The 15,218-nt window shown below is 35.8% G+C and overlaps 1 protein-coding gene across 6 annotated transcripts in view; it reads right to left on the bottom strand.

Annotated features, from left to right (window-relative positions):
- Positions 1-15,218, bottom strand: part of ash1 (histone-lysine N-methyltransferase ash1) — a 246,850-nt gene that overhangs the window by 7,897 nt on the left and 223,735 nt on the right. For 4 of the 6 annotated variants that reach the window (XM_074121973.1, XM_074121974.1, XM_074121977.1 and 1 more), the window contains 6 exons: positions 9,143-9,292; positions 7,630-7,992; positions 5,222-5,686; positions 3,020-3,498; positions 2,424-2,901; positions 58-2,036 (listed from right to left, as the gene is read on the bottom strand). In XM_074121973.1, the coding sequence (XP_073978074.1) occupies positions 58-2,036; positions 2,424-2,901; positions 3,020-3,498; positions 5,222-5,686; positions 7,630-7,992; positions 9,143-9,292 (3,914 nt within the window). The remainder of the gene's footprint in view (positions 1-57; positions 2,037-2,423; positions 2,902-3,019; positions 3,499-5,221; positions 5,687-7,629; positions 7,993-9,142; positions 9,293-15,218) is intronic. The other 2 variants (XM_074121975.1, XM_074121978.1) reach the window with 1 other exon arrangement.

Here is a 15,218-nt window from a genome sequence, read left to right as displayed (position 1 = left end):
ATTTTGTTACATTATTTAATTAAATTGCGATATAATAAACAGTTAACACAGTTTTACCTATCATCGTAGTCGTCTTTCGTTTTTCTCATCCTCTTTGCAGTAAGGAATGAAGGGGTTATTAGAGGATCTGGAGCTGCAATGTCAGTCAAATCCTCTTCTTCAACTATTGGCATTTCTTGCTCATCTATTGTGTTTTTTCTCTTCCTTCGTTCGCTTGTTTCTGACGATTTAGCCTTCATTTCCATAATTCTTTTACTTGCTGGCCTAATTTCAGGTTTCTCTTGATTAACTTCTTCGGCTGGAGTTTCTATTTTGATATCAGCAACTGGTGTTTCCATTATTTCAGGTGTTGGACTAGCATCAGATCTTGGTTCATCTTTAACTTTTTGCGCCTCTTCAAAACGAGTAGCGGGTGACAAAGCAGGCGTACATTCACTAGCTGTTGCTGTAATACTGATTTTCGTTTGATCTTCTAATATTGGCGGTGAAGAGGGATTATTTTCTTGAACCAAAATGGAATCAAACATTTTCTTTTTCTTCTTTTTCTTGATAGGAAATCCAGTTCTATTAATTTTTTTACGTTTCACTTTAAGTTTATTAGCGGCCATAGAGCCCATCATTTTCTGTAGTAATATATCTGAAGGTGATAATTTTGTCACATGAACGCGAACATCACAAATTACTTTTCGTTTTTTCAATTTATCTCCTAAAGGTGTATCTCCCATATCTTCTACTGGCCTTTTAATTTTAAGATTTTTTATATCCGTATTTTGTAAATTTAGTAGGCTAGTTTTCCTTTCCATTGTAGTTAATTTATGTTTAATTTTTGACAATACTTCGGCAACGGATTTAACTGGAGGTGGAGTAGTGGGAGTTTTAATTATATTATCTATGGCTTCAGCTTTCAGTTTCGTAGATGGTTCGAATACACCGGCTGGTGGCTTGCGATCTATCTTAGATCGCAAACATATTGTTGAAACGTTTTCAGCAGAGTTAGTTAGCGCGGAAGTTTTTACTTCCGCAGTAGCCGAAGATGTGACGACTGCTTTTGAAGCAGATCTAGTAGATAAAGGTGTGCTAGGTGTATCGGCCACTTTTTCATTGACGACTGAAGTTTTCTCCGAAGGAGTTTTAGTATATTCTACTGCAGAAATGTCTTCGACAACAGTACTAGTTGGTTTTTCACATTTTTCTGAGGAAACACTTTTAATTTTTTCAGATTTCTCTGACTTTGGTTTTTCTGCTTTAATACTTTGATTTTCAATAATTTTCTTTGACTCAGTCACTGATACTTCAGCTTCTTCAATACTCTTGGCTACTTTCTTTCCGGACGTTTCATTAGATTGAGTTTCATTTTGTATTCTTTGCGACCTTGTTACTGGAGCAGGTGATTGAACGATCGAAGAGTTAGATTTGGATGTTGCTGCTTTCGAAGAATCTGTTTCTTGTTTCATAGAAGCATGTCTGGCACTAGTTCTTGTGCCAACCTGTGGTGTACTCGTCACAGCTGGATTATGATTGGCATTACTATTTCTTGATGTAGTTTTTTTTGTACTTATAGAAGACTGAACTTCTTTTTCTTTAGACACCAGATGTTTTATGCTGGGTGTGGATTTCTTTTCCAATTCAATGCAATGGCGTTTCTTTGGTGTTACTATTACTGAATCATGTTCGGTAGAAATTGAAGTGCTTGAATCAGTTATTACCATCGTTTCTGAGACATTTCGCAGATCAGTTTTTTTAGCATCAACTTTGCTGATTGTTGCTTTCGTTCCGTTAGCTGTAAGTTGAGTTGGTTTGCTTGATATATGACTTCCTTTTCCTACAGAATGATGTTTTTCATTGGCCTTTTCGGTTGTTGCAGTCACAGATTTTATCGCAGTCTTTGCATCTTTAATAGAATCTACAGAAGAATCAGATTTTTCTGCGGAATCTGTACTAGATTGATTTGTGGAAGTAGTGCTGTTAGACATGTGATAGTGCCTCTTCTTAAGTGGAAGCCTCTGTTCGTTATTAGCTTCTGGTTTATCACGATTCTGAAAAATGGAATTAAATAATTTCAAAATGTTTTAAGACTTTAAACAATTCCATTTAAAGAATATTTCATAATAGAAGGAGACAGAGATTCGAGAATGTTTCTCGCAACATTGAAACGTCACACCAGTTTGTTAAGAAACGAATACTTACAAAAAAGAATAGAAAAAGTAAAAGTATTTATGTAAATAAATTACATAAAAAAGTTCGATAAAGATTCAAGCAGCTTTTAGATGCAGTAGTTTAAGGAATCGATCTGCCTAATTTAGTTTACTAGTTCTATACAAAAAAAAAAGTACCAACAAATTCACTTTTATTAAATAAAAATGTATTTTAGACTGAAAGCAAATAATAACTTTAATAATTATTTAATTTTAAGAAAAACTTACCTTTGGTATTTCAACGGTGCTCTTTTTAACTCGTCTCTTAGCATTATTACTTGGCTGTGGAGTAGGTGTTGCAGTTGGAGATGTTAATTTCTCCTTTTGTGGTGTCGCTTCAACTTCTGAAGACTCTTTAGACTCTTTATCACTATCTTTTCTTTTTTCCTTTTCCTTAACTCTTTCAATTCCTTTTTTCTTTTTGAAAACTTTTTTTACTCTAAAAACTGGCGGTATAGTATTACCTTCGCATTTTTGTTTATAACCTCCTTGTGCTATATAGCAACTCTTTTCAAATTCCCCAGCAAGCTTCTCTAGTTCTTCAATAAATTTTGGATCAAGCGTTAATTCACGGCTTTTCCTCTTCTTATGTTTATGTTGCTTATTTCTCATTAAACCTTTTGGAAGAGATAATTTTGATAAGTTCTTGCCCTTATTCTTATCACTAATTTGGTTAGGTACACCGTTATCTTTAGAACACCTCCTTCTGTGAGGATAAAAAAAAGAAACAATTGATAAAAAATATAATACTCTGCTTTAAAAAATTTCAAAGTTACAAATGATATTTATAATTCTTTAAAAACTATAAAAAAAGGAGTACTCACCTTGTTGATATATTTCCAGAGATGGTGGAAGTTCTTTTGGAACAATTGTCAGAATTTTCTTTCTTAGATCCAGTTCCTTCTAAAGGAAAAACCGGTTCTAAAACTGGTGGTGTTTTCTTAGGCCTACCTCGACCTCTCTTTGCTGGGGCTGAGATTCCTGGCAGACCAAGCAGCAGTGGAGATGTAGCACCATGAGCTGTAGTTAACCTTCGCCTACCAGTGTTTGTACCATTTGCAATAAATGGTGGTACTTTTAATTTCGCGGCAGAAGCTGATAATGATACTGACACTCTTTGACTTTCAATTCGCCTTAACCTTTTCTTTCCTCGTCTTCTTCCTCGATTTCCAAGATGCGAATTTTTTAAAACTGAGATTCCTGAAGTCTTCATACCACTGCCTTTAGGCCTTCCTGGTCCACGTTTTCCACCATTTTCCAATCGCATTTCACCTCTTGATGTGTGCATCTTTGTGATTTTATCCTATTTTAAAAATAAAACGAAAATTTAAGATTTTATTTTAGTAACTTTTAGAGCAAGAAATAAATTGATCAATACCAAAGAATATCTAATCATAATCTAGTCTATTATTTAAGAAATTGAATAATTTCACTTCAGTAATTAAATTAAGTGTACCCACCAAACAAAATTAATTAATTGACTTTTTATTCATTTTATAGCGAGCAATGCCACTTTAATGACAAAAAAAGGAAACTGAAAAATGAATTTAGGGAATGATTCTGGACAAGAACAACCTTACTAAAATGGAATCTAAAGAAAAAGTGTAACAGTCATTGGTGAACCTATGGAACCTAACGGGACATTTCTTAAACCTTGAAGAATACCTTAACAAAGCTGGAAAGGTCTCAGACCCTTCAGTGTTGGAGAGAAAGTTAGAAGGAGCAAATAGAGAGAAGGAGAGTAATGTGCATTACTAATATTGAAGGTAACGCCAGGTTATGCAGCTTTATCTTGAACTTTGATTTCATATACAATTTTGATTTTATATTCATTATTCACATAGATAATTGATCAATCAATCTTTTTCTAAATAAATATTTAGACTCAATCTAAAATATTTTGAAAAAGAATCATTTCCGGTAATTCACATGGATTAACAGTAACTTATACAATAAGTGGAATGAACCAATAATAAATTAATATAAAGTAATCAAAAGCATTGAATAAATAATGTAGCCTTACAATATATTGCTTTATTTAATGCTTTTAGAATTTTCTTCAAACACCATTGTTTCACTAAGTAAAAAATTAGAGTCATTAGCTAACAATTACAGTTTCAATGCTTGGTAGATAATTTAAAAGCTGAAATCAGCTTCTTTACTTAATAGTTCTGAATTTTACAGTGGCGAATTGAAGAAATCAGAAACTTTAGAATTAAAGATAGAAAATACGCTTAGGCAGGTAAATTAACATTTTATTCGACATTACGGATTCAAAAATCTAATATTCAACGATCATATTTTGATGGTAATAGATGAAAAAGGTGGTAGAGCAAATGGATAGTGGTAAAAAAGGGCGAGAAAATTAGATAATCTGTTTTTTATTGGCCAGTTTCCATCTCGAACTTTGATCTTGAATCTATAAAATGAAATTTTTTATTGGCATACGATTTGCTAATAATATTTAGAATACATTAATAAATTTCGCACTTGTATGTATGTACGTAAATATTAGTATGGAATAATAGATAACGCTTAATCAATTCGTGAGTTACTGTAAAGTAATCGCCTATTTCTTTAGGCTTAATGTCCAACTACCAATTTGGTGTAGCTGACGGATTAGAAGCAATTACTGTTATTAACACTTTTTCTAACGAATAGAAATTAGCTTCTCGCGGGATTCGAATTCATAAAATTCTACGCTTTATAACCTCTACACCACCAACCTCCATTATTTAGTGAGACATTGTTTACTCTTTGAATAGAAAAAATAAGTAAAAAAAGTAAAGTAAAGTAATCGCCTATTTTTTCAGGCGGGGCTTAACGTCCAACTACCATTTACTAGGTGTCGTGGACGGAGGCGACTAGCAAACGTACTTTACTATTTCTCATTTAACCATTAAATAAAATCCAAGGCCAAGACCGGGAATCGAACCCAGTACCACAATGCATATTAGCTTTGCAGGTCTCGCCTTTTAACCCGCTCGGCTACCGTGGCGCCTAATAGAGAAAATAATTGAACTTACATTGTTTGATGGAAGATGTGTATTGTGTTTTCTTCTAGGCGGATAGAGCACCCTATCCACATTGTTCGCCCTGATCACTGAAGGAGAAGATGGTTTCAATAGAGGAGGTGGTTGTCCAGAAGGAGGCGAAGCCGGCGATGCTGGAGGCGAATCGCGTACACCGCCACCAGCCGGCGATCCGGCCACACTTTGGATACCAGAATCCGGTGAAACATTACTCTGCGAACAGTACGCCTCCAATTCAGGCATACCCCCGGCTACAACACCAGCCACTGAGGGTACATTTTTTGGCGGACGTCCTCTCTTTCTACGTATTTCACTGCTGCATTTGCTGTTCGCCTCGTTTTCATGAACGCAAGATTCTCCAGCGCCGGCCGATGAACTTCCACCACTACCACCTCGAGACAACAGCTCCGTCTTTTCAACAAAGTCGGCCAATAAATTGGATGAATAAATTCCTCCAACCTACAAGCAAATTATAGATAATTCTGTCTTGTTTCTGACAAAAAAATAAATATAAATATTACCGTTCACCCAATCGCATTTATTAAAAGCCAAATACGTATAATAAATAATATTACAAATTTCATTGCATTCATCTTCAATTAAATGAATTGGTAATATTATTAAGAATAATACTTTACCACTTTCAAGAAACCAACCTCAAAGAAAAAACAGTAAAGTCAAAAACCCAAGCATAGAACCAAGTTATTACAATGAAGCGATATAATACATTAGTAACAACTAACTAGTAATACCACCACCGCTGATAATTTCGTGCGACATCTGTGCTTGCTAAACTTCTTTTTATCTCATTTATTTATTTTTATTTTGAACTCTATAAATATTGACCATGTGGTTTTTGCAGTCCCACTATGGCAATGCTCTAAACAAGCTGAATAATATGAATTCTCATTTATTTTTAAATAGAAACAAAAGATTGTAAATAAATAATTGTTTTAATAGAAAATGAAAGAAATAAGTACGAGTAGACAGGGTTTTCACGCAATTTTCAGTTATATAACAATTTAATCGACTGTGAAATAAACAACTCAGACATTCACTAATTACTTAGCCGGCAGCTCAATTGTCCAGTAGAAGATCGTTGATTTCATCTATCTTAGCACGCATGTTTTTTCTTATACACCAAACTAATGGTGTAGATGAAAGTAACCCCTCTAATAATGGATGAAAATCCGAAAATGGCCAGAAATAATGTCTACAATGAGCAAAATCAACTACAATATCCAGTATTTTCAAATTTTCTAGCTCTCGTCCAAAGTCTGACAATGAAAAAAAACAAAACAAATAACACTAATATGAATTTATTATTCACTGAACAATTCCCGTTTGCCATTTTAAAGATTATATTGAACTGTGATCAGTTCCAAAAGAGAAAGATGTTCAACTATCAGCGAATGAAGGGTGTAATGGTAAATAATTACTGAGATTAGATTAAATTATGGCGGCCTCAAGGCCTACGCCACTGCGACCCCATTGGATCTATTGTGGCTCCCCTCACTCTAAAGCTCACCCTCCAGACCTGTCCTTTTAATCAGACTATTAATGCTGGAGAGCTGCACTTTGGTAAAGCTCACAGGCCTTGGTTTTTCCTCCCCGAGAAGTAACATCCTTAGCCACAAGCGGCCCCCCACACTGACCCAACAAAATAATTACTGAGAGGGTATTCTCATTTTGATGAGAGCTTTAATCCTATGTTAGAAATAAGAGAAATTCATTAAATCGTGGGTATTACATGACCGTTTAGTTTTATTCAAAGAACTATAAAGGTACCCGAACTAAGTATTAGATTGGTATCTACCGAAAGCCAACAAGTCCAATTAAACTAACTAGCACGGAATGCTGTGAAAATAAAATGGAATGTAGAGATATTTTGTTGTAGATGAAGTTTAGAGTTAGAATGTCTTTAAAGACTGTTATTGATACATTATTTTACAAAGTTTTTAATTGAAAGTAAATTGTTTAATTCTTTAAGAAAAATTTTGCTTTATAATTGTTAAAAATATTCTCATTGAATGGAATGGTTAGACTGGAGCAGCAGTCTAATGAAGAAGATCTCTTTATGATGTTCTTAGGGTAGTAGTGCCAGTATTCTACGCCGAGATTTGTTCTACTCTCTATTGTGTGATGGTTGTACAGAATCGGAGAATCAGGCTGCATGAAGATGTTTTTAACTGCTGTATTTTCATTTCCAGACAGTTGTCAGAAAGTTTTGGAAATCTAGACGAGCAGCTAGCTGATTTTAAACTCGGATTTCTCACTACCTCTCAGAACTATTCCAGTGGTACCCAGAAGTACTGTCATGATTATTATTATTAGTTTGTCTACTCACAGCCAAGATTAGAAGGAATAACATAAGCTACTGACTGAAATTAACTGAAATATACCTCTGCAGATTCATCATCTTGATTAGATCTAGGAGTAGATGGCTGAGGTTCTTCTTTACCATTATCGGAATCAACATGAATCCTAGAAATAGCCTGGCTAACTATTTGTTCTTGTTCAGGTAACAATTCTTCAACGTCTGACGAAGAAGATGAGGATGATGAAGCTCCTCCACCAGTTGTGGCTCTGTTTGGTAATGTAGAAGAGGTAGACGATGTAGTCGGCTTAGTACCATTGGTTCCGCTGTTAGTGCCACTTCTTCCGGTACCAGCATCGTCAGTACCTCCAACATCTTCAAACCCATCCAGCGATCCACCACCACCTACATCTGGAAGAATCGCTGCTAGGTCTTCTTCATTTATCACCTATAAAAACATATACAAAAGAACTTTGTTTAATCATTTGAACTATTTTAAAACTAATTGGGTTTCACAAAGTTTTTGCGCAATTTTAAAATAAATATACAGGGTGTCCCAAGCTATATGGATAACGACTTTTTCTTGGAAACTAAGATAGCTAGAAAAAAACTAAAAAATACGTGTTCCCTTAGTTTTTTGTTAGGAATCCAAATTTACTTTGTAAATTTTTTTTGGTGCTGCCAGAAGCGAGATACAGGCACCAACTTCATTTTATCAAATGGGAAGGTGCGGTTTTTATTTCAGAAATAGATTCCTCTATGCATGTCTATGCATCTCTAATGGTGGACGCCATTTCGGGCATGATCTGTAATATTAATGAGGAGTGAAATTTATAATAAAATAGTACTTTTCTTCTTATTTAATCAAAAAACCGTTAAAATATTATCATTTTGACGTTTATTATAAGAATCATGTTTTCATTCATAACTTGTAAAATATCGCTCACAGAAAAAAATCGTTCATGTAAATTTTTCTTTAAAAAAATAGAGGAATCTATTTCTGAAATAAAAACCGCACCTTCCCATTTGAAAAAATGAAGTTGGTGCCTGTATCTCGCTTCTGGCAGCACCAAAAAAAATTTACAAAGTAAATTTGGATTCCTAACAAAAAACTAAGGGAACACGTATTTTTTAGTTTTTTTCTAGCTATCTTAGTTTCCGAGAAAAAGTCGTTATCCATATAGCTTGGGACACCCTGTATATACATTCCAGAAAATAAATATGTAAATATTCATTCCAGAACAATGTAAGTTTTTTTTTTGTTTAATTTAAAGCGCGTCATCATCTGAGGTTATTAGCGCCCGGAGCTTTCTTCAGAGCAATGTCAGGCTCCGAATAGTGTTTTCTCGTCACATGTCCATCATCGGACAGTAAACTGTAAAAAAGCTCCTAGAAAGAGTAAATCTGTAGGGCAGTAGCTAGATTCGAACCCGCGAACTCCGCGTGGGAATCCAATACGCAAATACCACATAGCCAATCCCTTCCCTCTGTAATAGTGTTCACGTCAGAAAATCATTTAACTTATTATCTCTGAAATCTTCTCTACACGGCAAACTGTAATGATTATTTAAAATATATATAATTAAAATGTACATTACCTGCAGTTGTTCGGAAATAGGAATAGAGTGTTCGGACGAGCCGAGTTGTTTGGCAAGCTGGGCAATCTCATCGCCGCTGGCACTTTCACCTTCCTCGCCATCATCATTCTCGTCTTCTGAAGAAGCAGACTCACTGGAACTCGCACCTTCCTGCATGAAACAATTTACACAAATCTATTAGTATTTCAATAATAATTATAAGATAAAGTTTATAGCGGCTTTCTTTTTAGCCAATTATTTTAAAGTATACTTCGCGATAGTAACCAATAGAGGAATATTAGCTGTGCAGATAGTTGCATTCTGCAGTAAATAGATTGACTATTAACATTAGCTTCTTTAAGCGCTGATAACTAATTGCTTCAGAACAGAAACCAACTTTAAACTAATTACAATTTTAATTATGCAATAAATAGCATATCTTAACAGTGCTTAATTTTTTTAAAGCAATTTCTTTTTTGAAAGACTATGTTCCATTAACAAGTTTCTAGTTTGTTTCCAAATTAAATTAAAAATTTGCAGCCAAAAATGAGAAAGAGGGGAGAGTAAAAAACAAATATTATAAAATGAAAAATGGATATCATTAAATGCAAATCAGCACTTTTTCTCTACTAAACTTTAGAACTGAAAAATTAGCTATAAAACCGTTTGAAACACTTTTTCTTTGAAACTAATCATTTCTGAATCGTCCTATGTCCCCAAATTAATAATTATAACAAAATTTGTAAATTCGAAATTCAATAATAGTAAGAATGTGGTAGATGGACATTAGTCCACCTGAAAAAAATGACAAAACTTTTCTGTCTTACTTTTTTTAAAAATCTTAATGAGAGATAGTTGTAGCAGTGACCCACACTATATATTTTCAGGTAAGTTTATCGTTTATCTAAGTAGCTGAAAAATAGTTTGTATGTATGAAAATGAGAGATCAAAGATAGGCATGAACAATATTATAACCAGAAATATTTATAACAGTTCCCTGTAAGTATACTATTCTCAATTAATTATTTTTTTGGTCAGTTAGGCACTAAAGTAAAATAAAGTAAAGTAATCGCCTATTTTTTTTCAGACGGGGCTTTGCAGGTCTCGCCTCTAACCGCTCGGCTACCGTGGCGCCTCAGTTAGGCACATTCTTTACAGGAAGACGGTGCAGATTTTGGTAGCTACGAAGCTGAAAACCCTTGTACCCGAGGAACACATTCGACAAAAACTGAAGCCCTGATAAAGGAGAGAAAAAATATACTTTTTCTGCAACTATGTAGGGAAGTTCTCATTACTCAATTAAAATCAGCTGTGTAATGCCCAACTTCCCACACTAGTGGGGGGAAATTCCCATTAGTGTCACTTTCCGCACAAGTGAGTGGAAAAACTTTATTGTGCTTCCTTGATATAAGAAGTTTTGTTATTAACATAAATATTTTCTGTAAAACTCTAATAAGCTTATTTAAATTTATTTTATTTAAATAATTAAAAAACGAATATTAAAAAATAAAATAAAAATTGAAAGGAATATAGAAATAAAAATAATACTTTAATAAATAATTAGATATTTTTAATTATAACAGTTAAAAAGGTTATAGTGTTACCTTATAGAAATTTAAAATGGATTCTAGTGATGCCTGTTTAGAAAACACTCCATCAATAAAAGAAACAGCAGAAAATGTAATAAGTAATGTAAATACGTAAGTAATGTAAATAATTGTAATATTAAAACTGTCCGGTAGGACAGTTGTATAAGGGTTGACCATCAAAAACTGCACGAAAAAGTGTAACGTTGAAAAACACCCAACTTTGACAATTTTTTTCTATTTTTCTATAAAAGATAAAATTCCCAAATTTTCTTTATAATATAGGGCAAATCCTCCTTTATAACTGTAATTTTTTTGCAACCACCCAGATCTAATAGGTTTCGAGAAAAAAGTTGCCGAAAATGAGCAAAAACGGCTTTTTCAAAAAATGTTCTTGTTCTTGTTCTTCTTCTTCTTCTTGTTGTTGTTGTTGTTCTTGTTACCTTTTTTGTAAACAACGTAGCGCCTAAACGCGTGAACCGATTTTCATGAATGAGGTGTCATTCGATTCGGAATTTTATGTAGATGTGCCTTTTGGGGGTCTCGGCCCTGTACATCGAATGGGAGAGGAGTTAGCCCCCTTTATGTAAGGCCCCCTCCAAAATTATTATTACTAATTACTCTGTAAATCTTGGCCCGATTTTGATAAAATTTGGTAGGATGATAGGGTTAGGGCTCCCCTACCTAACATTAAAGCGACGATCTGCTCTTACACTTGTTAAGAGGAAGTATAGCAATCATTTCAAATTATCGAGGCGTGAACCGATTTTCATGAATGAAGTGTCATTCGAATCGAAATTTTGTACAGATTTGTACTTTAAAAGTCTCGACGCTGTGCCTTATAAGGAGGGGAGTTTGCCCCACCCAAGTAAAGCCCTTTCTAAATCTATTATTACCAATATTTCTATAACGCTTAGTCCGATTTTGATAAAATTTAGCACAAGCAGTAATTAAAGCTCCTCTACGTGGCTGTGATGTGCCATCATGCTCTTACACCTACTAAGAGGAAGTACTGCAATCGTTAAAATTATCAATGGGTGAACCTATTTACATTATGAATGAATTGTCGTTCGATTCAAAATCTTTGCCTTTTAGGGAGAAGTACTGTAATCGCAGTTTATTTTTCTTGCTCCTCTTAAAAGGAAGTACTGAAATCGCAGTTTAATTTTGCTGATTGTTCGCGTCAGTGTGTTTAATTTTTGCTCTTTAAACTATTAATTATTTTGAAGTGTTTTAAGTGACTAATTAATGTTAAATTGTTTTTGTTTTATTTACTGTTATTGGATCTTTTGTTTGACATTGAAGTGAGATGAAAATTTGACAATTTTGTAAATAGTTTAGCTTTAATTAATTTACTTTTTTCTTAGGTTAGGTAAGTTATTTTGAATTTAAAAAAAAAATTATTTTTTTTGTTAAACACCTACTCTTGCAGAAGAGGGAAAGAAAGTGATTACAGTAGAGCTTAGACTATGGGTCTAAGTGATACTGATATGACAGGGTTTTCTACCTCAGGAGACGAATCCACCGCTTCCTCTCTTAATAAAACTAAAAGATCGTCACAAATGGCGAATTTATCTCCTGGGAAAGTTAAATCAAAAAAGCAGGGTAAGAAGAGCTCTCTAGCAGCTTCAACGGCTCAAACTCGTCTGCGAAGCTCACACCCCTCTCAGGCTTCAACTTCGCAGCAACAATTAGTACCACCACAACAAGAACAACATCTTCAGTTACAGCATCAGCACCAACAGGTTCAGCAACAACAAAGCCCCCTACAACATCAACAACAAGGCCAGCCCCAACCACAGGAAGTAGAATTTGTCTCCGATTTCGCTACCCATAATAAGTTCAGTGTTTTGCCTGAGATTGGTGACTCATCTATGAGTGACCACAAGCCACCGCCCTTATATATCTATAAAATCAATAATTATATTGGTCTGAACAACGACCTCAGAAACCTAATAGGTTCTGACAATTACTCTTGCAAATCGAGGCTTGAAAACATTTTGGTATCGACAAATACATCTGAAGCCTACAGGACAGTTGTTCACTATCTGAACCAAAATAACATAGAATATCACACCTACCAATTAAAGAAAGACAAAGCATTCAGAGTAGTCCTGCGACATATTCACCATTCTGTTCCCCCACAGGAAATTCAACAAGAACTACAATACATAGGATTTAAGGTTAGGAACATCACTAACGTTCGTCACCCCTTAAATAAAAATCCATTACCTTTATTCTTTGTTGACTTGGAGCCAGACTCCAACAACAAAAATATATTTAATGTCACCAGGCTGCTCAACACCGTGGTTAAAGTAGAAGAACCGCACAAAACGAAGGAGATAGTACAATGCAAAAGGTGCCAGCAGTACGGGCACACGCGGGCTTACTGCCATGTGGCGCCCAGATGCGTTAAGTGTGCAGGACCTCACCTCTGGGATCAATGCAACAAGCCACCAGATACTGCTCCAACATGCGCTCTCTGCTTTGGGCCGCACTCCGCTAGCTTTCGTGGTTGTGAGGTACACAAAGAACTTCAACGAATCCAGCGAGAAAGGCAGATTGCTCGTGGCCAAAGGACTCCCTCAAGGGCACCTGCTCCGATCTCGAAAATACCAACACAAAGGGATTTTCCTACACTCCAGCAGACTACAGTGCAAGGGCCACCCCTACAACAACAGCTACCTCAGCAGCGCCGTTCTTACCAACCTACTACTCGAGGACTACCCTACTCGGAGGTCGTGAGGTCACATCCTTCACATCAACATTCACTTCATACTCATCCAAATTCACTTCCTTCTCAACTTCCAAACTCACAGCCTGACAACATAACAACAGTGCTAAACTCATTTTTCCAAAGATTTGAATCACTTCTTACTCCTCTAGTTAGCTTACTAAACACTCTTATAACTCAACTTCTACCATGCCTCAAACCTTAAATATCCTTTCTCAACATTCATTAACTATTCTTCTCTGGAACGCCAATGGCTTGAACTCCCACAGAGACGAACTAGACACTCTACTACACGACAAACGTATTGACATAGCTTTACTCACAGAAACTCACTTCACTAGTAGATCTCACTTTTACATCACTGACTACAAAACGTACAGGACTGACCATCCGGACGACACAGCCCACGGAGGTGCGGCGATCCTAATTCGCAACAGCCTTTCACACTATAGCCTTCCTTCAACAGCAACTGACTACCTCCAATCCTCTGTAATTTCCTTAACTGCTCTTCCATACAAGTTCAGTATTGCAGCTGTATACTGCCCACCAAACAAATCAATATCCCGAGAGCAATTTGCTTCCTACTTTGGCACCATCGGTCCAAGGTTCCTCTCCGGGGGAGATTACAATGCAAAGCACCAGCAGTGGGGATGTCGCACTACGAATCCAAGAGGTCAGGTACTTCTTAATGTCCTATTATCCAAAAACTACAGCAGCATCTCACCTAATCAACCTACATATTGGCCGACATCTTTATCTAAACTTCCTGATATTCTCGATTTCTTCGTAATTTCTCATATATCTCATCACTTTGACATCTCTACACTTACTGAACTCTCCTCAGACCACAGTCCTGTTCTTCTTACACTTGACATAAGGCCATTTCCTACCATACCTAAACCTTCTCTTATATGTGGACAAGTAGATTGGGAGCAATTCCAATCAAAACTGGAAGACAAGTTGAACTTACGGATTTCCCTTAAAACGGCTGAAGAGTTGGACAATGCAGTAGAACATTTAACCACTTCTATACAGACTTCTATCTGGGAATCCTCGACTCATTCTGTAGCACAACGAACTCACATGACTAACATACCATTATACATTCGGACACTCATCACGGATAAGAGGCGTGCGAGAGCGAAATGGCAACGCACCCGCTATCCATCTGACAAACGAGAATTCAACAGACTGACTCACCTACTTAGAAACCAACTTAGACAACTAAGAGAAGAACGCTTTGAAGAATACACTTCATCTCTATCGACTGAAGACAAGTCTCTATGGACAGCCACAAAAAGGATCCTTTCATACAAGTCAGTAGCATCTCCACTTCGTCGTGATGACGGCTCGTGGGCCTCCTCTGACGAAGATAAAGCTTCCCTATTTGCATCTTATCTAACTTCTGTCTTTACTCCTCACTCTGAATTAGTCAATCCTCAGTTCCAAGAATCGCTCTTAAAAGATCTTGATACTCCTCTTCCTCTCTCGCTTCCTCCAAAGCCATTCACCCCTTCAGAGGTTAAACATATTATTAGATACCTTCCTTTAAAAAAAGCACCCGGTTTTGATCTCGTTACTCCAACCATCCTTCGAAAACTTCCTAAAAAAGCTCTAGTTTTACTCACCTCAATCTACAACGCCACTCTCCGCACCACCTACTTTCCGCTACTATGGAAATTTTCCATTATACTTCCGATACCTAAGCCAAATAAACCTCCACAACTCCCGACGTCACATCGTCCCATTAGCTTACTGTCAGGTCTTGGAAAAATTC

Source organism: Rhodnius prolixus, unplaced genomic scaffold, assembly GCF_049639745.1.
Source record: "Rhodnius prolixus isolate KJV_2025 unplaced genomic scaffold, Rpr scaffold_8, whole genome shotgun sequence".
NCBI lineage: Eukaryota > Metazoa > Arthropoda > Insecta > Hemiptera > Reduviidae > Rhodnius > Rhodnius prolixus.
This window is presented reverse-complemented; position numbering and strand designations above follow the sequence as displayed.